General features: G+C 40.3%; 1 protein-coding gene across 3 annotated transcripts; it reads left to right on the top strand.

The window, feature by feature from the left end:
• Positions 1-7: 7 nt before the first annotated feature.
• On the top strand, positions 8-25,067 carry LOC125637615 (serine/arginine-rich splicing factor 5). 3 transcript variants are annotated; one of them, XM_048852291.2, is made up of 8 exons: positions 8-121; positions 9,872-10,015; positions 12,581-12,651; positions 13,385-13,480; positions 16,939-17,011; positions 21,464-21,537; positions 22,356-22,466; positions 23,589-25,067. In XM_048852291.2, exons 2-8 carry the CDS (start codon positions 9,890-9,892, stop codon positions 23,803-23,805), a joined length of 768 nt encoding a protein of 255 aa, XP_048708248.1. In that variant the 5' UTR covers positions 8-121; positions 9,872-9,889; the 3' UTR covers positions 23,806-25,067. The 3 variants fall into 3 exon arrangements, 2 of the variants coding, with proteins under 2 accessions (XP_048708248.1, XP_048708247.1); XM_048852290.2 differs by having other exon boundaries at positions 23,586-25,067; XR_012668948.1 differs by lacking the exon at positions 23,589-25,067 and having other exon boundaries at positions 21,464-21,638.
• Positions 25,068-25,951: the final 884 nt, after the last annotated feature.

The raw sequence follows: 25,951 nt of genomic DNA, 5'->3' as shown, positions 1-25,951 counted from the left end.
AATAGCAGGGTTCTGTGGTTGCCTCCTTCCTCTCGGGACTGGCGCCGCCATATTGCGGCGGAGGAGAGAGGCACCGTGCGCTGCGCTCCCAGGGTCTGGCTGGACCCAGCGGCCCCCACGGGTGAATATCCCCTCCCCGCGAGCCTGAGGGAGCCGGGGAAGGGGCGGTGGGGATGGGATGGGATGGATGGGGATGGGGGAGAAGGGATTTGGGAGGGAGCCGGAGATCACGGTTGGGGGGGAGGGGCGGTACCTGATTTGTGTGTTGCGAAGTTGCGCAAACGGAGCGACTCACGAGCCCCGGCGTGACGCACCGAGAAGCCTCTGCCACCTCGGGCAGGAGAGACCCTGCCCCTCCTCCTCCGCCTCGTGCTTCCCGCCCAGCGCCACCGGCCCTACCTGCCTCGCTCGGACCCGCCCAGGAATCCGCCGTTCCGGTCTCCCCCCCGGCCATTGCCGCTCGTCCCGCCGGCTCTGCTCTCCGCGGGGCTAGACGGTTGTTCCTTCTCTCTCTAGTTATTACTTGCTAAGCACATCGCAACGCCCCATTTCCCTGAGCCTGTTGTGCGGGGCCTGCTCTCCGGGGCTCTGTAAGTCAGCAGTGTGGCGATCTGTTTGGGGTTGTTTTTTTAAACCTCTTTTTGTGTGTTAGCAAGCAAGTTTGGTCTGTATGGCTTTTATCTGTGGCTGGGAAACATTAATCTTTGATATTTCAGTTCTTGACCTGTTCACTCTTCAAGAAATAGTAGCATCCGCTCTATTTCAGTTTATTAACCTCTCTTTCACCATGTTAGAGAGGAAGTATGTAGCCGCGGCACAAGGCAATCTGTCAATCTCCCTAGACAACACTTTAGTGTCTCCGCCTCCCACCATAAAAAGAAAAGGAGGACTTGTGGCACCTTAGAGACTAACAAATTTATTTGAGCATAAGCTTACGTGAGCTACAGCTCTCTTCATCGGATGCATGCAGTGGATGCCACAAGTACTCCTTTTCTTTTTGCGGATACAGACTAACATGGCTGCTACTCTGAAACCCTCCCCCCATGTCACTCCAATTTGGACTTGGCCTGGCCTCCCCTCCCAGCGTGACAGAGGGGTGGTTGGCAGGGCCAAATTTGAGTAAATGGCCTTGGGCGTGCACACGCAGCTTGGGTTTGGCCCAGCCACCATTTTATTGTGACCAGGGCAAGGTATGGGCTAATATGCTAGTCCAGGCTGCTGCCCAGAAATCTGCCACCCCAAGCAACCGCCTAGCTTGCCTAGAGCTAGAAAGGCCTCTGCAAGTATATACCAATACTCTGTATCAAGAGGAATGCAAATACACAAATGAGGAATATCTCAACAATTAAAACTCACCATATTCACGTGTTCATATAAGATCTTATGATTTTCTGTTGCTGAGTTTTAAAAGAAGACACATACCTTGTTATCAGAAAGTTAACACCTAATGATAGTAGACGCACAGCCAGCATGATGTCTGAGAGCTAGTAGTTTTCTGTGGAAGTTGTTTAAGGTGACTGGCAAAGTTGAAAACTTGCTACTGTAAGCGAGAGCTATCTAAGGGAGAGGAGGAGTATGCAAGAAAATGTACCTGCAAGGGACTGAAAGCAGGGCAAAGATGCCTGGCAATAGCAATCTGTGGGTCTATCTTCCCTTTTGCTTGTTGAAAGGTTTGGAAGTGCTCATTGTCCCGTTTTACATTCTCAAGAGGGTGAGAAAGGGGCCCTTCCACTCCTGGTTTATAATTCCTGACTGCTATCTCCCTTTGTGTGTATGGCTGAACATACATAAAAAGAAAAGGAGTACTTGTGGCACCTTAGAGACTAACCAATTTATTTGAGCATGAGCTTTCGTGAGCTACAGCTCACTTCATCGGATGCATACCGTGGAAACTGCAGAAGACATTATATACACACAGAGACCATGAAACAATACCTCCTCCCACCCCACTGTCCTGCTGGTAATAGCTTATCTAAAGTGATCATCAAGTTGGGCCATTTCCAGCACAAATCCAGGTTTTCTCACCCTCCACCCTCCTACACACAAACTCACTCTCCTGCTGGTAATAGCCCATCCAAAGTGACAACTCTCTTCACAATGTGCATGATAATCAAGGTGGGCCATTTCCTGCACAAATCCAGGTTCTCTCACCCCCCTCCAAAAACCACACACACAAACTCACTCTCCTGCTGGTAATAGCTCATCCAAAGTGACCACTCTCCCTACAATGTGCATGGTAATCAAGGTGGGCCATGTCCAGCACAAATCCAGGCTCTCTCACACACACACCCCTTCCCCGCCCCCCTGGGGACACACACCCCCCCACAAACTCACTCTCCTGCTGGCAGTAGCTCATCCAAACTGACCACTCTCCAAGTTTAAATCCAAGTTTAACCAGAACGTCTGGGGGGGGGGGGGGGGAGTGAAGAAACAGATTGATAGAGCCAGAAGAGTTCCCAGAAGTTACCTACCAGAGGACAGGCCTAACAAAGAAAATAACAGAACGCCACTAGCCGTCACCTTCAGCCCCCAACTAAAACCCCTCCAACGCATTATTAAGGATCTAAAGAATCAATCCTGAAGCACTTGCATGAGAGGAAAGTGATCAGGAACAGCCAGCATGGATTCACCAAGGGAAGGTCATGCCTGACTAATCTAATCGCCTTTTATGATGAGATTACTGGTTCTGTGGATGAAGGGAAAGCAGTGGATGTATTGTTTCTTGACTTTAGCAAAGCTTTTGACACGGTCTCCCACAGTATTCTTGTCAGCAAGTTAAGGAAGTATGGGCTGGATGAATGCACTACAAGGTGGGTAGAAAGCTGGCTAGATTGTCGGGCTCAACGGGTAGTGATCAATGGCTCCATGTCTAGTTGGCAGCCGGTATCAAGTGGAGTGCCCCAAGGGTCGGTCCTGGGGCCGGTTTTGTTCAATATCTTCATAAATGATCTGGAGGATGGTGTGGATTGCACTCTCAGCAAATTTGTGGATGATACTAAACTGGGAGGAGTGGTAGATATGCTGGAGGGGAGGGATAGGATACAGAAGGACCTAGACAAATTGGAGGATTGGGCCAAAAGAAATCTGATGAGGTTCAATAAGGATAAGTGCAGGGTCCTGCACTTAGGACGGAAGAACCCAATGCACAGCTACAGACTAGGGACCGAATGGCTAGGCAGCAGTTCTGCGGAAAAGGACCTAGGGGTGACAGTGGACGAGAAGCTGGATATGAGTCAGCAGTGTGCCCTTGTTGCCAAGAAGGCCAATGGCATTTTGGGATGTATAAGTAGGGGCATAGCGAGCAGATCGAGGGACGTGATCGTTCCCCTCTATTCAACATTGGTGAGGCCTCATCTGGAGTACTGTGTCCAGTTTTGGGCCCCACACTTCAAGAAGGATGTGGATAAATTGGAGAGAGTCCAGCGAAGGGCAACAAAAATGATTAGGGGTCTGGAACACATGACTTATGAGGAGAGGCTGAGGGAGCTGGGATTGTTTAGCCTGCGGAAGAGAAGAATGAGGGGGGATTTGATAGCTGCTTTCAACTACCTGAAAGGGGGTTCCAAAGAGGATGGCTCTAGACTGTTCTCAATGGTAGCAGATGACAGAACGAGGAGTAATGGTCTAAAGCTAAAGTGGGGGAGGTTTAGATTGGATATTAGGAAAAACTTTTTCACTAAGAGGGTGGTGAAACACTGGAATGCGTTACCTAGGGAGGTGGTAGAATCTCCTTCCTTAGAGGTTTTTAAGGTCAGGCTTGACAAAGCCCTGGCTGGGATGATTTAACTGGGAATTGGTCCTGCTTCGAGCAGGGGGTTGGACTAGATGACCTTCTGGGGTCCCTTCCAACCCTTATATTCTATGATTCTATACAACCTATCCTGAAGGATGACCCAACACTCTCACAAATCTTGGGAGACAGGCCAGTCCTTGCCTACAGACAGCCCCGCAACCTGAAGCAAATACTCACCAACAACCACATACCACACAACAGAACCACTAACCCAGGAACTTATCCTTGCAACAAAGCCCGTTGCCAACTGTGTCCACATATCTATTCAGGGGACACCATCACAGGGCCTAATAACATCAGCCACACTATCAGAGGCTCGTTCACCTGCACATCCACCAATGTGATATATGCCATCATGTGCCAGCAATGCCCCTCTGCCATTTACATTGGTCAAACTGTACAGTCTCTACGTAAAAGAATAAATGGACACAAATCAGATGTCAAGAATTATAACATTCATAAACCAGTTGGAGAACACTTCAATCTCTCTGGTCACGCAATCACAGACATGAAGGTCGCTATCTTAAAACAAAAAAACTTCAAATCCAGACTCCAGCGAGAAACTGCTGAATTGGAATTCATTTGCAAATTGGATACTATTAATTTAGGCTTAAATAGAGACTGGGAGTGGCTAAGTCATTATGCAAGGTAGCCTATTTCCCCTTGTTTTTTCCTACCCCCCCCCCCCCCAAGACGTTCTGGTTAAACTTGGATTTAAACTTGGAGAGTGGTCAGTTTGGATGAGCTATTGCCAGCAGGAGAGTGAGTTTGTGTGTGTGTGTGTGTGTGTGTGTCCCCGGGGGGGAGAGGAGGGGGGAAGAGAGCCTGGATTTGTGCTGGACATGGCCCACCTTGATTATCATGCACATTGTAGGGAGAGGTTTCAGAGGAACAGCCGTGTTAGTCTGTATTCGCAAAAAGAAAAGGAGTACTTGTGGCACCTTAGAGACTAACCAATTTAAAAGCTCATGCTCAAATAAATTGGTTAGTCTCTAAGGTGCCACAAGTACTCCTTTTCTTATTGTAGGGAGAGTGGTCACTTTGGATGAGCTATTACCAGCAGGAGAGTGAGTTTGTGTGTGTGGTTTTTGGAGGGGGGTGAGGGGGTGAGAGAACCTGGATTTGTGCAGGAAATGGCCCACCTTGATTATCATGCACATTGTGAAGAGAGTTGTCACTTTGGATGGGCTATTACCAGCAGGAGAGTGAGTTTGTGTGTAGGAGGGTGGAGGGTGAGAAAACCTGGATTTGTGCTGGAAATGGCCCAACTTGATGATCACTTTAGATAAGCTATTACCAGCAGGACAGTGGGGTGGGAGGAGGTATTGTTTCATGGTCTCTGTGTGTATATAATGTCTTCTGCAGTTTCCACGGTATGCATCCGATGAAGTGAGCTGTAGCTCACGAAAGCTCATGCTCAAATAAATTGGTTAGTCTCTAAGGTGCCACAAGTACTCCTTTTCTTTTTGCGAATACAGACTAACACGGCTGTTACTCTGAAACCTGAACATACATAGAATCTTTGGAGGCAAGACTCAAGCCTTTTCTTTAGCATAGGTGTGTATGGGAGGGATGTTTTGTTTACCTGTTTGAGGTTTGTTGCCTTGTGTAAATGTTTTTAGTTAAAAGATTTCAGGTACAGAAACAAATAGTTAATAAACAATTGTGACTTTTTCTGGAGGTTTTCTACCTTTTCCAGAGAAGGATGGCAAAGACAGTTCCAAGCCAGAATAGGCCTTGATACTACCATAAGCCTAGCGCAGGCAAACCTCTGCAGGGGCAGACCTCTGTCACTCCCTTTAGACATTGTTTGATCTACCTAGGCACATTTCACTGTTAATCTGTTTTATTTTATTTTTTTAATTTGGGTTGATCAGATTCCTTAAAATTCCTAGTTCTGAATCAAGAAATGTATTTTCGACATTTGAAAAAAGTACTTGCCATTTAATTAAAATTCAAAAAATGGAATCCTTCTCTTCCTTTAAATCTTTCCTTATAAATGTGCTGCTTGTTGAAGCCTGTCAGTGCTACTCTGTGTGAGATGTAAGTGGTAAATTACATTAACATAACAAAAATTACATCTGAATTGCCCTTAGATTTCACCCCACGTGGTTCATCTGGTATATTGTCCAAGTGGTATTATCTGTCTACTTTAGGGCCTAGTCCTGTAACACTTTCATATACAAAAGGTCTACAGGATAGAACCCTATTATTTCAAGGTCCTCAAGGCAGAGACTGTCTGTTTTTATGATGTTGAGAATATTGGTGCAAAATAATCTTGGGTTAAACTTTACACAGTCACCTAAATTTAAACAGATGCACTCATACTTTGTTCAGAACAACAGCATTTCAGTTTTTAATAATAAAGTTGTTTGGATTGTTAAACCAATGTTAAAGCAGGAGGAGAATGGCCTGGAGAGAGAATTCATTCTTGTGGAAATCCACAAGTGAAAGGTCTAGTGGTAGTAGTGATGGGAAAGTGCACTCCCCAAAGCTTTTTCTGCAAGGTGTCTCAAATTAGATACCCAAAATCACTAGTCAGTTTTGAAAATCTTGGTCCCTGATGTTAGACCTTCTTTCTGCCACTTTTCAAATAGTTATCTCATGATGAGAAATCACATCTAACTCTGTGGTCTGGTAGAATGCTGCTCACAGCGAAATGCTTGCATCCTTCTTTTAAGGTGAAAATGCTTTATTGATATTTGGACTCATTTGATTAAAGAGTAACCTTAAGTACTGTGATCTTCAGAATGAAGTAATACTAACTGGGCTAAGAGTTATAAAATATGTCTATCAGATGATACGTCATATTACTGTAATGTGGCTGTGTGGTAAAATGCACCTTTGGGTTCCATGTTTGTATCAATGACTTCTATAGCCATTTTGTTTAGTTTACAAATAGAAAGCTGTTTCTTCTCATTACTAGTCCTGAGTTTTAAATTCACTTGGGCTTTTTTCTGGGATCCAAAGACTCTGCAGTTGGAACTTGGTTAACAATTCTGTTAATGATGCATGAGCCAGATTAGGCTTTAGATCACTACCAAATAGCTGGGTTGGCTCTGCAGGAACAAAACCAGTTAACAAACAGAAAAGCCCTTCTTTTCAGAAAAGTAACCAAAAATGATTCTGCATACACAGAAGGTGCAGATCTACTGGGTAACAGGATTCCTTTTTGGTAACTTCAGATCATATCCACTGGTCAAAGAGGAGATAAAATTAGTATAACATTGTCTGATCAGTGAACTATGCAGCCATTGAAATACATAATTAATGCTGTATGTCCAATGCTCTTGCAATATTTTATAAACAAAATATATGAAAGCTTTGTAATTTATTAGTGTGCTTAAATTTCACAGGCTGTGCTAGTTGGAGCTGATGCCCCCAAACAGAAAACTAGTCCCTTGTTTCTCTGTAGCAGAAGAGTACTTCTCCAAGAGTGAATAATCTTACTCTGTAGTTAGTTTTCACATTTCTGTGATGCCCAAGTGCATTGCCTGATGCTGAAATAATTCCTTTATCAAAGGGCAGATATCAAGAAATATTTTTTATACTTTAAAAAACTACCTAAGAGTTATTCCATGTACATTCAACTTAAAACTGTAATAGAGAACTTCTCTCACTATAAAGAGGAATCATATTTCTAACATGGTATGGATTTTGTTGTCTCGATTTGTTATCTGATTTGACCAATTACCGGGATTTCTGGGGCCTCATTTAGAAAGGACTCTGATTAAGCTATTTTTAGTTAATTACTCACAAACCAGGTAGAATTAGTGGGGGAAGCAAAAGTGGATGGGAATCTGGGAGGCAGTGACCATGAGTTGGTTGAGTTCAGGATCCTGACGCAGGGAAGAAAGGTAAGCAGCAGGATACGGACCCTGGACTTCAGGAAAGCAGACTTCGACTCCCTCAGGGAACGGATGGCCAGGATCCCCTGGGGGACTAACTTGAAGGGGAAAGGAGTCCAGGAGAGCTGGCTGTATTTCAAGGAATCCCTGTTGAGGTTACAGGGACAAACCATCCCGATGAGTCGAAAGAATAGTAAATATGGCAGGCGACCAGCTTGGCTTAATGGTGAAATCCTAGCGGATCTTAAACATAAAAAAGAAGCTTACAAGAAGTGTAAGGTTGGACATATGACCAGGGAAGAGTATAAAAATATTGCTCGGGCATGTAGGAATGAAATCAGGAGGGCCAAATCTCACCTGGAGCTGCAGCTAGCGAGAGATGTCAAGAGTAACAAGAAGAGTTTCTTCAGGTATGTTGGCAACAAGAAGAAAGCCAAGGAAAGTGTGGGCCCCTTACTGAATGAGGGAGGCAACCTAGTGACAGAGGATGTGGAAAAAGCTAATGTACTCAATGCTTTTTTTGCCTCTGTCTTCACTAACAAGGTCAGCTCCCAGACTGCTGCGCTGGGCATCACAAAATGGGGAAGAGATGGCCAGCCCTCTGTGGAGATAGAGGTGGTTAGGGACTATTTAGAAAAGCTGGATGTGCACAAGTCCATGGGGCCGGACGAGTTGCATCCGAGAGTGCTGAAGGAATTGGCGGCTGTGATTGCAGAGCCATTGGCCATTATCTTTGAAAACTCGTGGCGAACCGGGGAAGTCCCGGATGACTGGAAAAAGGCTAATGTAGTGCCAATCTTTAAAAAAGGGAAGAAGGAGGATCCTGGGAACTACAGGCCAGTCAGCCTCACCTCAGTCCCTGGAAAAATCATGGAGCAGGTCCTCAAAGAATCAATCCTGAAGCACTTGCATGAGAGGAAGGTGATCAGGAACAGCCAGCATGGATTCACCAAGGGAAGGTCATGCCTGACTAATCTAATCGCCTTTTATGATGAGATTACTGGTTCTGTGGATGAAGGGAAAGCAGTGGATGTATTGTTTCTTGACTTTAGCAAAGCTTTTGACACGGTCTCCCACAGTATTCTTGTCAGCAAGTTAAGGAAGTATGGGCTGGATGAATGCACTACAAGGTGGGTAGAAAGCTGGCTAGATTGTCGGGCTCAACGGGTAGTGATCAATGGCTCCATGTCTAGTTGGCAGCCGGTATCAAGTGGAGTGCCCCAAGGGTCGGTCCTGGGGCCGGTTTTGTTCAATATCTTCATAAATGATCTGGAGGATGGTGTGGATTGCACTCTCAGCAAATTTGTGGATGATACTAAACTGGGAGGAGTGGTAGATATGCTGGAGGGGAGGGATAGGATACAGAAGGACCTAGACAAATTGGAGGATTGGGCCAAAAGAAATCTGATGAGGTTCAATAAGGATAAGTGCAGGGTCCTGCACTTAGGATGGAAGAATCCAATGCACAGCTACAGACTAGGGACCGAATGGCTAGGCAGCAGTTCTGCGGAAAAGGACCTAGGGGTGACAGTGGACGAGAAGCTGGATATGAGTCAGCAGTGTGCCCTTGTTGCCAAGAAGGCCAATGGCATTTTGGGATGTATAAGTAGGGGCATAGCGAGCAGATCGAGGGACGTGATCGTTCCCCTCTATTCAACATTGGTGAGGCCTCATCTGGAGTACTGTGTCCAGTTTTGGGCCCCACACTTCAAGAAGGATGTGGATAAATTGGAGAGAGTCCAGCGAAGGGCAACAAAAATGAATAGGGGTCTGGAACACATGACTTATGAGGAGAGGCTGAGGGAGCTGGGATTGTTTAGCCTGCAGAAGAGAAGAATGAGGGGGGATTTGATAGCTGCTTTCAACTACCTGAAAGGGGGTTCCAAAGAGGATGGCTCTAGACTGTTCTCAATGGTAGCAGATGACAGAACGAGGAGTAATGGTCTAAAGCTAAAGTGGGGGAGGTTTAGATTGGATATTAGGAAAAACTTTTTCACTAAGAGGGTGGTGAAACACTGGAATGCGTTACCTAGGGAGGTGGTAGAATCTCCTTCCTTAGAGGTTTTTAAGGTCAGGCTTGACAAAGCCCTGGCTGGTGGGATGATTTAACTGGGAATTGGTCCTGCTTCGAGCAGGGGGTTGGACTAGATGACCTTCAGGGGTCCCTTCCAACCCTGATATTCTATGATTCTACTCTGATGAATAATGCTAATTAACTGTTGTTTTACAGTTTCACCTTTAAACTAAAATGAGTGGCTGTCGTGTCTTCGTTGGACGTTTGAGCCCACATGCCCGGGAGCGGGATGTGGAGAAATTCTTCAAAGGATATGGACATATACGTGAAATCAATCTGAAAAATGGTTTTGGGTTTGTGGTAAGTGTATCCTTATGCTTCCTCTTTTATGCAATTACAGGCTCAGTTAGCTTAATAGCAGGCAGGGGACATCACTTAGGGAAGAAATGTTTGAGACTATAATAGTTCCAATGGTGAAATGGAAAATGTTTGTGCTTTAAATTGCTTTTCATATGAGCTTAATTCAGATTTTTCCCACTCTAGGTTAGTTTTTGTTCAGCTGCAATTTTTTCCATGTTTTCATTTAAAACTGGATAAAATCCTGGCTCTGAATTCAGTGGGAGTTTTGCCATTGCCTTCAGTGAGGATCAGGATATCACTCCTTATTTTTGAGGACACTAACTACCCTGTAACCATTCACTTAAATGTAAAACTCAGCGGACTTTTGTCCTGGGGAAAAAAGATTGGGTTTTAAAAGGAATTGAAAGAAAAAAAGTTTATACTGCAGTTTTTACATTATTTTAGTGTTTCCAGTATCTTTGGCCATATCTCTAAAGCAGTGATACTTAGACCTCAGTGTTTCAGGAGCCAAATTAGTGATCAACATTACCCAAAAGAGCCACAGTAGTGTGAATTCATTGTTTCAGTTACTATAGTACTATATATTTAAACAGTACGATGGTAAATATTTAGGTTTTATATATATTATTCTCACAGTGAAATGACTAACCAAGTGTTACGAATCAATTGTAGTTGATAAAATAAAATAGTAAAAGCATCCTGATTGGCTAATAACTTAGATTGGTTAATAAATAAATCTCTCAGTTTTTTTAATATCATGTGCTGCAAAGAGCTGCAGGAGACACATTAAAGAGCCACTTGCGGCTCTCGAGCCTCAGTCTGAGTATCACTGCTCTAAAGAATGGCTTGATACCAGTTGTTGCCAAAAATAGTTTTAAAAGTATTTTTCTATTGAAACTCCACAAATGAATGGAATTCCGTAGTTGTTGCACTCCCTCTTCAATAGCCATCAAGCTACTAGCAAATTATAAAATTTAGCTCTATAAGAGCACTTTTCATCAGGGACTTTAAAGCACTTTCATGTACTAACAAACACCTTGGTATTCTCTGTTAGATAAGTAATATTCTCATTTTACATACTGGTGAACTGAGTAACAGAGATTAAGTAACTTGGCTGAAGTCACACAGCAAGTCTGTAGTAGAGCTATGAATACAATCCATAACACCTGACTCTTGGTCTTCTGCTTTAACCATTAAGGGCCAGATTCTAGTATTCTTACTCAGTGTGTAGCATCTTAATGTGTGAAGGATTTCAGTGGACTATTCATAATGTAAGGTGCTAAGTAGTGTGAGTAAGGCGTTCATATTGTCTCTAAATTATTTTCTTCCATGAGATGTTCAGTTATTTTATCTATTGTTATGAAAGCAGATTTTGTGTTAAGCATTCAAAATGCAAGTGCTGCTGGTCTTGCTTTCTGCTGTGGTGTCAATGAGCAATGCAACAGGAGGTACTAAAGAGCTAAAGCATTCTTAATACTGTTAAAACACATTTCATTGTGTATTTATTGCTTAAGTACAAGACAAAAGAACTGATTAATCATTTTTGAGATCATTTCATAGATTTTTTTTTTTAGATTAAATTTTATAGAATACAGTAAAGAAAGAGGATAAAGACACAATTTTTCAAACCATAGTGACCTAAAGTTAGGTACCTAAATAAGTGGCCTGGTATTTGTTTCTGAAAGTCCTTGCACCTACAGTTCTAACTGAAGTCAATGGGAGATGTGAGTGCTAAGCACTGCAGAAACTCAGGAACATTCTTATTTAGGTACCCAGCTCTAGGGAAACTTTAAAATGTTGGCCTAAGTGAATTCCCCAAGGTAATCTGTAACAGGGGTATGAATAGGAATCAGACTGCCAATCCTATACCCTAAACCCAAGACTATCCTTCGTCCTCTGATAAGAATACACGGAATAAGGGACTTGTTAGCTCATCACATATCCGTATACAGGACCTGGTGCTTGGGACTAACTCACTGTAGAGATCTTGGGACTAACTCACTGTAATTAATGGAGATACATTAGTGTAAATGAGAAGGAGAATAATTCTCAGTGTAAAAGTCCATATATGTTCATCAGTTTTCACTGCGTTCTGCTTTAAGGATATAGATCTGCTAGTTGATGCTTGCTGCACTGCATAGTTCTTAAATACACACATTTTTAAGAGGGTGTGGAAAAGAATACTCTAGTGCAGGGGTAAGAAACCTATGGCACACGTGCCAAAGGCAGCATGCGAGCTGATTTTCAATGGCACTTACACTGCCTGGGTCCTGACCAACAGTCCGGGGGCTCTGCATTTTAATTTAATTTTAAATGAAGCTTCTTAAACATTTTAAAAACCGTATTTACTTTGCATGCAACAATAGTTTAGTTATATATTAAAGACTTATAGAAAGAAACCTTCTAAAAACATTAAAATGTATTACTGGCAAGTGAAACCTTAAATTAGAGTGAATAAATGAAGACTTGGCACACCACTTCTGGAAGGTTGCTGACCCCTGCTCTAGTGGGAAATGTGATTGCATCATTATAAATCTGTGATGCTTATTCCTGTTTCTTTCCTAGGAGTTTGAAGACCATAGAGATGCTGATGATGCAGTTTATGAACTGAATGGTAAAGAACTGTGCAATGAAAGGTAAACTTCAAATACGCTTTTTCTAAAACACTAAATACGTTTTATACCCCAAATATGATGCACTAGGCTCTGCTCCAACATCTGGGTCGGGTGGATCTCTGACCGATCTCTATGTAAGTGGAGGTGTCTGTTATGTCCTGATGCAAGACTGGGGGCCTTAGTTTGTATTGTAGCATAGAATTCAACTGCCTTTTTTTTTTTTGGCTAGAGATGTTAGGAATTTGTGTTTTCCCTCCAATATATGTTATATGGCTCTTCCCCAGATGAACAGATGCAATCTTACCAGAAATGTCAAATCCATTCATTTCACTCTTCTCCTCATTAGTCCATCTGTCACTTCTAGAAATTAATCAGAACCTCTTACCATATGTATGGCTTATAAGAGTGCCAAACAGTCATTGTACATAAGAAACCAATAAGTTATCTTAAAGAGCCAAAAAACAACTTGCATATTTATCTTAAACCATCAGTGTGGGCCTTTTCTTTTCACGGCCCTATACTCTTGTTCTTCCTTTCTGACCATTAAATCTAAACAGCAGACCTGAAGTAAATTTCATGGAAACATAATAAGTTAATGTTTTGGATGCTTATGCAATATCTGCCATAGATTCTGCTATGCTGTGTCAAATAAAAACCTAAGAGCAGGACCTCTCTTGATTCTGCATGTGTACTTTCTATTGCAAAGGATTGAAGTGACTTAAGTAGTTATGGATTTTTTTCTCTCATGTTTAAGGGTTACAATTGAACATGCCAGGGCACGAAGAGGGGGAGGCAGAGGCAGATTTCCACAGCGGTTCAATTATTACCAGTCACGTAGCAGTGGACCTAGGTGAGTGATTTGATCTCAATTTACTGCATATAAAATAACTGGGGGTGCACTGTGCTTAAAGCATTGTTTTTTCTTCTTCCTGTTGGTGGAGAAGGGAAGCTCCACGTCCTTACATACCATTGAGCAGGGCTTCTCAAACTAGGGGTCGGGACCCATCGGGGGGTCGTGAGGTTATTACATGGGGGGTCACAAGCTGTCAGCCTCTACCCCAAACCCCTGCTTTGCCACCAGCATTTATAATGGTGTTAAATATATAAAAAAAGCCTTTTTAATGTATAAGGGGTGTCGCACTCAGAAGCTTGCTATGTGAAAGGGGTCACCAGTACAAAAGTTTGAGAACCACTGCCATTGAGGAACCCAGTACTGACACCCCTGTACCTCGTAGCCATTATTTTTCTGGCTGAGGAGGACAAGATGGGACACCTTTGAGCCAATCAGTGCTGCTCCTTAATTGACTTGAGGGATTTGCTGTTAACAACTTGAGTGGTCCCTCTGTATCCCACTGCTAGTGAACACACGGTACTGTGCTTGCACTCCATACTGGCCTGTGTGATGCTGAGTACTAACAGTGTGCCACTGGGTTGGCCTGTTCTTTTTTGGGCTTTTTCCTAACATAACTAGGTAGCTAATTACAGATGTCAAGTCAGTATAATGACTTCTTTTGAAACCAATAGAAAATCTTAAGTGTTAATTGACATTGTCTGAAACTGCCAATACAAAGTTGCATGAGTCAGCAAGGAAAGAAGTCATAAATACTTCCCAGTATGTATCTGTCGCAAAACCTTTTGTGATTCATATTGGAAAACCAACTCTATATTTTAAAAAATATTGTGATTAAAAAACCCTGGGAAGGTTATTCATTTTTTAATATTAAGATCATGTGTTTCTCAACTGGGGCATCTCTCTACCTAAGCAATGTGTCATGGGTTTAATATTACTGTACAGCAATGGTTCTTCAGCATAAATTCTGTGAACCATTTTACTTGAAAGTTTCTCTGGTGGACCATCTAACCTACCAAGGTTCCAAATTTCCTATTGTCGGGTTCTAAAAAGTTTAATTCAGTAAGCACTGGGATGGGGTCTCACAGATCATGGTAAGAACCGCTATCGTAGGAACAAAGTGCTAGCATAACACCCATCAGTGTAAAAGTACAAAAAGGCAAAGGTTGCTGATTGAAAAGAAAGTGACCCCCCTAAAGGACAATCTCTGTCCATGGATGGAATCTAAAAACAGTTATGGTACAGACTACATGTATCTATTACATATGCTGGATATACAGTATGTGTGAAAAAGTATTACTTTGAATTATTTAATGAGATAATGATCTTTATATATTTTAATGGATTTTCTTAAATGGTAAATTTTGCAGAGTTAGTTAAATGACAGAGCAACACTTTGTTTTTTACTTTAAATTGTTATTTCTAAAGTAAACCATTTGAACTGATGTATTCTGTAATAGAATTAGTAACTGTGGACTATGCAGAGTAGTTTTTGAAAGAAGGATAAACATTTCACTGAAATATAATTCTTAACCTCTCTGCAGTTGTTTCAGAGGCAGAGTTCCTTCCAACCACAGACCAGTAAAATCTGGGGCATCTAATTTGCATATGCAAGTATGCTAATTAGATTCTTTTTTCTTTAGTGGCAGTGACCTTGATGCGGTAGGATTGATCCGAGGTCCAGGCTAAAAGTGAACTTTTAAAGTAGGAAGTGTGATTGAAGGTCGTGGGCATCTGACGTTGTGGCCATGTTCATGACGTCAGACACCCGGTGCCAGACAGGAAGAGACTACCGTTTGAAATAATGAAAAAATGGGACTCAGCCTGCCAGTTTTGGGACTCTGGGACTTCTGCTTAAATGCTCTGAAGATCTGGATGTTCTGAAAAAAATTGGGACACTTTGAGGTATGCGCTGAAATCAAATTACCTATGCTTCAGTGTACAAATCAGTACACACCATTAGGGTTACATTTTATGGGATGAGGTGTGGTGTTGAAAGAACCATAACACTGAGTGATTCCGACATCTAGACTGAACAAATTAACTTAAGGTGTGACCCCAATGATGTGTATTAATTTTCTATCAATCATAATTTTTTCATAACAGTAAGCAGGTTTTTGTGCCAGGGCAAGTAAAATTTTACACACATGCGCGCGCGCACACTAGACAGTTCTTCTCTGTATTAATGTCATTTCATATGCACCTCGTGAGAGAGTGAAAGGACAGACTAGGAAGCAATGACAATTGGTTTATCTATCCAAAACTGAAAGTGCATGAAATGGTGTCATTGGGTGTACTTAGTACTACAGTAAGCATCCAAGTCTGTTTCATTTGAAAACTATAACTAAATACAAGGATGCCCACAGTAGCAGTACAACCTATTTGAATTGTGGTTGTGTGCGACATTAATTTGAAGGGATGAAAAAAATGTTCTAAGTCATCTGATTGGCTTAAATTGCTATCAGTGCTTTGTAACTATCTTGATAACCCTTACCAGAAACAGCTGGGTGGAAGAACAATAGGTGGAAAACATTTATCTTCTCAGTGTACTGTTCTCCCACCATTCTGATAGAAGTCCAACATAACACCATTAATAGAATTGTACATTATCTTTTCAAAAGCCAGTGTGCTTTTTCCAAACTCCCCAATGGTTCTCAAACCCTCTAATAGAGTTGTTGGGATTGGGAGCACTAATTGCCTGTTAGGGACTTCCTCTCCCACTCTCCCCTCCCTCAATCCCCCATAACTCGCCATCAGACCTTATTATAATTATAGTAATTATAGTAATTTCTTTCAGTAACGTTTCATGGTATGAACACTTTTTATTCACAATCAAAGTGCCACTGCCACTTGTATGCAACCAGTTGGCTTCGTGTTGTGTTTCTTGAAGTCAGAATATTCTGACCCATAAGAAACTGCCATAGGGGCACATTGGCATATCCAAATATTAGCAAGTGCTTCGGAATTGAGAACCATTGGGCTAAATTGTCTTAAGATGTTTGCATGTGTCCCTTTGACTTCAAAAGACAGAATTTAGCCCCTTGTCAGCAAAGAAGTAATTACACCTTCAGTAGGAGTGGCCTCCAGAGGCAATATGTTTGACCAAAGCCATTAGAGTACTTAGATTATACTTTTTTGGTCTGAACTAATTTAATGAAAATAAATTAGTCTTCAATAGATCTGAAAATGACATCTATATTGACTGCCTGGGTGTAAAGTTCTTCCAGCAAAATACTGATTTATTGCTAATGTCAGCACTTCCACTCTTATAGTGGGTATATGCTTTTAAATATAGTATAAGAGTTAACCAGGGAGAATCTAATCTGCAATCCATATGTAAGGAAAGTAATTAGTATTTAACTCCATCAGCAAACTGTCAGAACACATGAGTTTGTGTGTAAGAGCTTTAAATACTCTGCTTTGGGGAAATGTATTTTATTGTCTCTGAATTCTTATAGCTGGTATGGACCTCCTGTTCGTACTGAACACAGAATTATAGTTGAAAACCTTTCTTCACGGATCAGCTGGCAGGTGAGTTAGATTTCAGTCTTTTTTATCTTTAATACATGATTTTATTCAGTGCATTTTATTTTCCTGCCCTTAAGGAGGCAGTTTGCAATCTAATCTTGTATTAAAGCCATAATAAATATTTAATTTTTATTAAAAGTTAAAAAAAGCTTGAATTATATACTCCAACATTTAAGAGTAACTAATTTTCAAAACTGTACAAATAGGTATCATAGCTGACATTTTGTAGTTGGGAGGCTAGTGGTTCTTGCCTTATGATTTTCAGCTGGTGATACTTTGGATTATCTTTTAATTTGGCGTTACATTTGTAACCTCTAAATCATTAATCAGTTTACTAGGATGGAATATTTGAGATTTCCACACCTTTGAGTTTACATTTTTGTTCTCAATGAAACTTGTAGTCTTTTTTAATTGCGCTAAACATTTTTTTGAGGTGGACCATGATTAAGAATCCATTAATACTGCATGAATAAAGCAAATTCCAAGAAAGCCACTTAGACATAGTGTACTTACTGCAGGGGTTCAGATAAACTCTTTTAAAAATTCTTTTTAAAGCTATATCACTGCATTTGTGATGTCTACAACTTTTTCTAATCTTTAGCTGGCTTAAAAAGAATGACCACATGATCACTGTTTTTATATTAATGTGTGTGTTGTTTCTAATATACCCATTATAAGGAATTCACTTTTCTTTGTGGGCCTTGCAACAGAAATATCTATTGCTAAGCCCATACTACTTACAAAAGGTAGAATCAACAAGTGAGGTTTATTTTTTTTTTAAAAGACACTACGTTAATGATCATAGATGGATTTTGTTTGTATATTGAAGAGACGGACATGGATAGATTGTGTTAGTTTAAGGCTCTGGTCCCTGCAACAAGATCTGCAAGGGCAAACATTCTGTGCCTGTCTGGAGCTTCACTGATGTTAATGATGCTTCATGAGGGTGCAGGGGTCCACCCATGTGGATCTGGTGGCAGAATTAGGGCTTAAGTCTGCAAAGCTTTGTGCCATCCTTTCATATGGAAAGCACAGTATTTGATTATATGATTCTATTATTAAATAAACCTCTGATCAGTTTTAAACTTTTGATTCAGCAGACAAGTGGACTTCATCTAAATCCCTCTAGTATATACTACACAACTACTCTGTATATGAAGCTCTAAAAATCACTGATCTTGTAGAGGTAACATTGAGGAAGGGGTAAAAGCTATAATGGAGTCTTGAGGAAAGCCATAATTTAATGGAGGTGTTTACATTAAAATTAATTCACAGCTTGGAAATTGGACCTTGCAATCACTTTTACTTTTGAATATTTATAATGGCTTTATTCCTAATAATTACATGTTAGATTTACATCATCTTAATTCAGATTCACCATAATAAATCTTTTGTGGTTACCTGAGCACATGAACATATCCATACCTAAAAGTTCGCGGCAAAATTTCTTGAATGCTTAACATGAAAGTTGAGAATATTCTGACACATTTTGCAAGTGCTAAGTACACTAGCACTAAGCACTCCTGACCAGCTTTGCACTTTGTAGGCTTAGTGTGAAATTACTGTGAATCTTGACACTAGTCCATTAGAGATGGTTTAAGGAGGACAATGTGCCATTTCTTCTAGATTTGTGGAGGTATACATTTAAAGTGCTTGGTAAGCTAAATGTGTAACAAATTATAGCAAAACTGTTTTAAGACAATTGCTTCTCTATAAAATGTTACAATTTAAAGTAAAATTCCCTGTACAAATGTAGTTTAATTTTGAAGCCATAATACATCAGAATTTGTTAGCTATTAAACATTAAGTAGTAGTATACTATTAATATGATTGATGAGACTAGAAATATGATAGTCACTAAAATACTGGATTCTAGATTATCCCAGGACAAGTTCTGGTCTTCATCTCCCTTTGAGAAACTAGCTATCTTGAATGAAATAGATATAATACCTTGCCTTCAAAACTTGTGGGCATCTGGATGTGTAGCTCCCCAAAATTTGAGACAGGACTATATTTGTCTGCTTTTAAAGCCAGCACATTCAGATGCTAGAAATAGTTAAAATGTGTGTCCAGATCACATTCTCTCCACCCCCCCCCTCCACCCCCCGGGCCCATTTTATGGCTCCAAGTGTGTTTAAAGCCAAACAACCAGTAATTTTAATTACCTGTGGTTATGACAGTGCAAATTTGTTACAAATGGCTTCCCATCAACACTACCAGTTCTCCCAAAAATAAATGATAGTTGAAGTTGATGGTTGATCTGATAATAGATCTGTGATTGCTAAAAGAAAAGTAAAAGCCATGTCGTCTTAGGACAGTTTTAATGTGTACATTTATTCTTTTTCACAATTTTCTGTTTTTTAAAAAATACATGGTCTATTAAATCTTTAATTGCTGAGGAACACGATATATTTTTGTGAGTGAGGTGAAACCAAACATTAACCCTCATGAATGGTCAGATTTCATTGCTGTTTTTTTTGTTTGTTTTTTAATATAAGAGATTAGTTTAGGTAGTTTTAAGACCTTCTGTTGGTTGAAGGAGAGCAGCGTCCTAAACTTCCTACATATATATGTGTGTGTGGGGGTGTATATATATACACCCACACACACACGAACGTATTTCTTCTCTCTTCAAATAATATTCTTAGTGTCTCAATCGTATCTTCTTGTTTTGTTACACAGCTTTTTATGGCCATGATCCTTAGCAAATCAGAGTTTAAATGTTAAGCATTTGTTTGGATGGCTCAAAATTTTAGAACCTAAAACAACTTAACTTAGAATGCAAGTCTGTGTGATTGCCTTACTTAATTTCCTTTTCTTAGCAGCACTTCTAAATTAGAGCATTTTGTTCTAGATCAAGAAAACCTTTGATTTATTAATAACAAATGTATAGTTTTAAACTTGTTGGGTGAAATCCTCGCCCCACTGAAGTCCATGACAAAACTCCCATTGACTTCAGTAAGGTCAGGGTTTCACCCTTTATCTCTGAATTACTGTACATGTGTTTAGTTTGCAGTAATGGTTTTTAAATGTGGCTATGGATCATATATTAAATGTGGTAACTGAATGAGACTGTTCGGGTTTTTAAGCATTTTAAACAAGAAAAAGTATTCACTGTTTTGCAGCCTAATGTGTAATTCGGATGCTCACTTTTAGAACTAAATTGTTGAGCTTTATTAAGCATTAAACTGAGTCTTCCGTATGCTGTAGCAAATGTTCTAAAGTTTATTTCTTAGCTTTTTGTTTGTATTTTTTTCTCAAACATATTTCTAACCAAGTGCATTTTGAACCTCTTTTAACAGCCTTGCTTTGGGTTAACCCTCGTTTCTCTTGTGTGGAGGAGAGAGAGCCCAAGAGTTTGGGGTTTCTAGTGGCTGAAATTCTAGGGCTTGGCCTGTTCTGAATTTTCCTTTTGGTTCCTATGACACTCCTGTTTTGGCGATCTAGATCTTGGTTTGTCCAGGTTTGAGCTCGATTTGGCTAGCACAGGTCAGCCGCAGGTTCTGTATCCACTTCCGGATGTTGTCAAGTATTTTCAGGGTCTCTGGTACATCCCCCTGAAGCATATTGCTATGAGCCATTCCTCTGCCCTTCTCATGTAAGGCAGTTCCTCTTGGCCAGCTAGGTATTGGACAAGCGACTGTTTACTTAAGGTACCTGCTTATATCATCTGACCACTTGTGGTATGTTGCGGTAAGTAGCCTTGGGCTATAAAATGCGCAATATTATTTGGAGAATATATTGTTTTTAAGTTTGCAAATAACTTTTAAATATAATTGTACTTATCTTTTTAATCACCTGTAACATTATTTGTTCACTTCGTTTTATCACATTGCGGGGCAAGTAAACATGCTATAGTGTATGTTCAGTCTCTGTTGACATTAAATACAAGTATCTCTTTTGAAATAACACTGAGGTTGTGACACAGACTGGTGAAAGCCAGAAAAATCAGAGTTAAGACAGATTCTCCTCTTGTAACTCTGAATATTCTGCCGTTTGTCAGTTTGTTACAATCTTAGCATTAATTAAACATAGACATTTTTCATTTAATTTTTGTGTGTGTAGCTTTAAGTGGGGGTGGAGGAGAATATGCATGTAGGCAATTTTAAATATGCAAGATTCTCATTTAAATGAGGTTTTCCAAAATAGCCTTTATGGTCAGTTGTAAAAGTTTGCATTTAATATCCTATAACTCCTTATCTGGTATAGTTACAATGTTAATTAATGCTTTAATTGCTGCACCATGTTTTCATAAGAGCTGCTTTTGGGATATGGGCTTAATTTAAAAGCAATAATTTGTTTTTATTATTGTAATTGTTACTAAGTAGGCTGAGTTTCAAAAGAAGTCTAAATGCAAAAATTATAACCTGTCTAACAGAGAACTTTACTTTTTTGACTTACAGATAGCTTGTTAGTGTATTTCGTGTTTAAGCTGAATTGTAATTTTTACTGCAGGACTTGAAAGATGTCATGAGAAAGGCAGGAGAGGTGACTTATGTGGATGCGCACAGAAACAACAGGAATGAAGGGTAAATCCATATTTGTGTATAAATCTGGGCAATACCAGGATAATGATGATCCAATCTTCCTGCTATTTCAAAGTGTAAAAATCACCATACTTAGAGCTAAGGTACTGTTCTTGTTCACGAATTTCCTTTTAGGGAACTTTTGTGCAAATTTTGACTGTCCATAAACATATGCTAAGGGACTTGTTGTGGGTAGCCCAGGGAAAAGGAAGCATGGCGGGAACATTATTATTCTCTGGTGAATCTCTATTGCCAGAATAACTCCTTGAGGCCCATTGCAGACAGGTGCAACTTAAAGCAGCCCTGATAACATGTTTGGGGAAGAGAGGTGTAAATGAGGCCAACTAAAGAAAGGAATTATATTTACTGCTAAAGTTCTAAGGAGGGGGCAGACTTGGCCCATTTGTATTTCTTCTTCCCGGAAAAGCTTAAGCTATATCTTGAAATCCTTCAGAATTTTGCCCAAATAAGGAATGAAGGGCAGGCAGATCTTCAGGTGTGCCGTACATTGTCATAGCTTCATTAACTCCCAGCTGATGTACAGCAGCTGAGATCTGCCCACAAGTGATGACTTCAGGAGTTTTCCTTTTATCATTCAATGTGATTTAAGATGAGTGTGGGCATTGGAGGTGGTTAGGATTGTTTTGTCAGTGTCAGTCCTGTCATTAAGCTAGAAAATCAGTTTTAAGGAGTTAAAACCTGAGCATATAGATCTAAAAAAACACAAACCACCCACTCTAATGAATACAAAATCTTTTTTCCTCTGCTTTCCTCCATTCTCCCCCATAACTTAATTTTTGTGACTTCCTGATGATCCGTAGTGTTGTGGAGTTTGCATCATATGATGATATGAAGAGTGCATTGGACAAGTTGGATGGCACTGAGCTCAATGGGCGCAAAATTAAATTAATTGAAGATCGCAAATCACACAGGTATGTCGTCTGCCCTGACAGTTCTGTAGGTTGGTATCAGCACTGCCAAGAACTGTGCCATGCTGTTGAAGTATTTAACTCCTTTGCTGTCATTTGCAATACCACAGTACAAAACCAGTTTCCAGCAGTATATATACTATAAAGTGTTTCAGACAAAATTTTAATTCAGAAAAGATGGATTTTTAGTGCAGATTTGAGTTTTATTTGCCATATTTTTGGTGGAGAGATAATAAAAATCTGATGTTTCTCTAAATGGGCAAAATGAAAGAGGTTCCATCCAAAATTTGGCCCACATTAAAATGGTTATAATTTATTAGAAAATTTCCTCCAAATCTTTTCAGATTCTTTCCATTATTCAATCTTCAGGAATTTTGCAAAACTGCCTTTCTGGTGAGACCCAGTAAAAAGCAACTAATTAATGTATGTTTTTAAAGCTGTTCTGACTTTTAAATTTTTAAAAGTAATAAAAACGTATGTTAACTTCAGCTCCATCATAATCTATACAAAGATCTGTCTTGTTAAATGCAAAAAGATTGACAGCAGAACAAGGGATGCAATTTTCAAATCTTTGAGCTTGCAGAGCTCTTGTGATACTCAGACATTTTAATATCTTACTGGGGTCCCAAGAATTGTACCTAATTTACATACGCTTTTCTAGGGGGAAAGAATGACTAGTGTGATCTTGTGCTTCCTTTTTTCGTGATAGATGAGTAAAAATTGCTTGCATATCCCAAGTTTTAGTTGACAAGGATCTTACAAATCATAGAATATCAGGGTTGGAAGGGACCTCAGGAGGTCATCTAGTCCAACCCCCTGCTCAAAGCAGGGCCAATCTCCAATTTTTGCCCCAATTCCTAAATGGCCCCCTCAAGGATTGAACTCACAACGCTGAGTTTAGCAGGCCAAGGCTCAAACCACTGAGCTATCTCTGCCCCCCTAAATGATGGAGAGTAAAAAAGAAACGCAATACCTGAAGTGATTGAATGTTTTGTGCAGTGCTTTGAGTTCTGTAGATGGAAATGTTATGGGTGCAAAATAGCTTTTTTAAAAATAGTTAACATCCATTTAAATTCTTAATTTAAAAATATTCCAGAGTAAGACCTTTTATATTTTTCCCAGAAGCAGGTCTCGTTCAAGAAGCTACTCAAGATCTCGCAGCAAGTCCAAGTCTGCAAGATCTTCCAGGTCAACCAGTAGGTCTCGCTCTCGCAGTCGTACGCCTGACAAAAAATACTCTCAGAAGAGCCACCATTCTAGTGTGCAGCCTTCTTCTCCATCTCCCCGTTCCTCCAAGAAAAAATCTCGTTCTCGGTCGAGCTCTGCTGAGAGCCGTAGTTAGTGTATTCCAAAAGATGTGCCAGTGTGTTTAATTTCTGAGTCGTATTTCCCTAAAAGCTTGAGACAAATTACAAACAAGGGGGGTGGGGGGAAAGAGTTAACATGATGAGGTGCTAACCACCTTTTTCATTACCAAAATGCATGTCATCAAATAGACTGCAGCACATATAACAGGCCTTCTCTGTCTCTGTGAGGAGTGAAGTTGTGGGAGGGGATGTGGGGGCGGGGTTGCCAATTAATAATACAATATTTTGTTTTGTCAGTAAACAATGTTTCTCACCTAGTTGCACCACGTACACATAATGTTAGGTTTCAGGTTGAGGCCATACATTGCATTTTTTTCAGAACAGCATATTTGTATTAGCTTTTGTTGATATTGAATCTATAGAACCTGAAGTGTAGATTTTATTCATTAGTCAGACTCCTATGGCTGTATTTCTTTTTTGTAAGTAGATAACTGAATTCTTTTAGTGGCTTAATATTTGGTTCACCCCCATTGCTGGGCTGAACTGGCTATTAAATTCCAGCTTTAAGAGGTCTCAGATAACATTTGCAGTATATAGGTGTTCTTTACTACTTGTCAGCACACTACTGGCTGTTTAGGTAGTTAGTGAATCAATATGTTAACCCCTTGGTGAAGGAGTCAGAATTTCCTGTTACGGTGGGACATACCATGACCAGATGACAAAGGATTATCAGGATTTTCTTCCAGTTAGTGAGATTTCCAATATGATGGTGTAGGAAAGAGTGAGGAGGCCCTCGTTTGACAGATGAATCCATTAGAGAAATTGCATCAGATACACAAGTCTCTCTATGTATTTCCTGGTTTTTAATATGTTTATAAAGGCAGCATAGCTTTCATATCCACAACAAGAATATGATGCTAAATACCATGAACACGTGTGACTAGTGATAATCAAAATGACTGATGAAGGGGAAGTTTATTTTAGAACATGACAGCAGCAAAAATTCCCAGTAAAAGTTTAGTTAAGGTTATGACAGGAAAATTTGGTAATGTCTGAGAGTAAAGAGAGGGTATCTTCTTTAAATTTACTGAATGTGCAATAGTTTTGATTAATAGGTATTTCTACTGCAAATAGTATTGTAGGTTCTTTTAGTTTATTGTGATTAGTATTTTTCTGGCTTTTGAATAGTTAAAAGAAGGGGAATCTTGTTGGAAAAAGTTTGTAAATCAAACCCCAAGGCATACTTATGTTAAATGTACCAGTCTTAGTACAATAAACAAGTGTCTTTACCTGCTTAGCTCACTGAGTGGAGGAGTTTGACACCTTAGTGCTGGTACTGCTCACTTTGTAAAGCCTTTGTGAGGCTTTTATTCTGTCACAAAATCATTTGCTTTTATAAAAACATACGTTCTCATGAAAGCTAACAAAACACAAACTAGAAACGAAGTGTTACATTTTTGTCATTAGACCCTTTGTGATGTGAGGAAAGTAGGCCTTAGGGTTTTACTGTCATGGCCATCTGATGGCTGTTCAGTAGCCTATGTGAAATGAGTTAAAGGCAAATGGCAGTGTAAGTATGGTTCTTACCCATGTCCGATGACTATCAATCTCAGCAGAAAGGCCATAGCCGCTGAATTACCCCATCACCCCAGCGGGGGTCCCACCATAAGGACTGAAGTACATTTTCTGAAAAAAGAGTGCTATTTCTGCTCTGTGGATACAGGATCCTAGTCTTCAAAGTTGGCACCTTTCATAAGCATAACTATCGCTTCTAATCTTGTTTTTGGACTCTGGGCTTGTAAGGGCTCAGTGTGCTTTTAATACATTAGCACTTCACTCAGGTGTAGGGAACAAATGTAGATCACTTAACAAACAAAACAGAGTTGCATAGTCTGACTTGAGCCCCTAAGCAATTCATATTGTGACACCAGCATGCAACATTGGAAGTCTGCTCAGAAGAGGCCCAGAACTTCGAAAAATAAAATTGTCAAATGTCAGAGCTATGTAGGAAACCTTGAAAAGTGCCTGCCCTGGCCATGTTTGACTCTGTTGTTTGTCAGTCTCATGCTTTTATAAACACTAACTTCATCCCCATCTTTAAAATTAAAATGTTAGTGTTAATATTACTTCAATTTGTGCAAGACAAGCTCTGTTTGCACACACTTAACCCTTTTCCTGGCC

Source organism: Caretta caretta, chromosome 6 (assembly GCF_965140235.1).
Source record: "Caretta caretta isolate rCarCar2 chromosome 6, rCarCar1.hap1, whole genome shotgun sequence".
Taxonomy (NCBI): Eukaryota; Metazoa; Chordata; order Testudines; family Cheloniidae; genus Caretta; species Caretta caretta.
Note: the sequence above shows the minus strand (reverse complement) of the source record. Positions and strands in the feature narration are given on the sequence as shown.

Excerpts from the sequence above, each read along its gene's own strand:
- LOC125637615 (XM_048852290.2), top strand. The coding sequence starts at position 9,890 with ATGAGTGGCTGTCGTGTCTTCGTTGGACGTTTGAGCCCACATGCCCGG. Across the intron at positions 21,538-22,355 it reads AGAAACAACAGGAATGAAGG|TGTTGTGGAGTTTGCATCAT; the intron begins GTAAATCCATAT and ends GATGATCCGTAG. Across the intron at positions 22,467-23,585 it reads GAAGATCGCAAATCACACAG|AAGCAGGTCTCGTTCAAGAA; the intron begins GTATGTCGTCTG and ends TATTTTTCCCAG.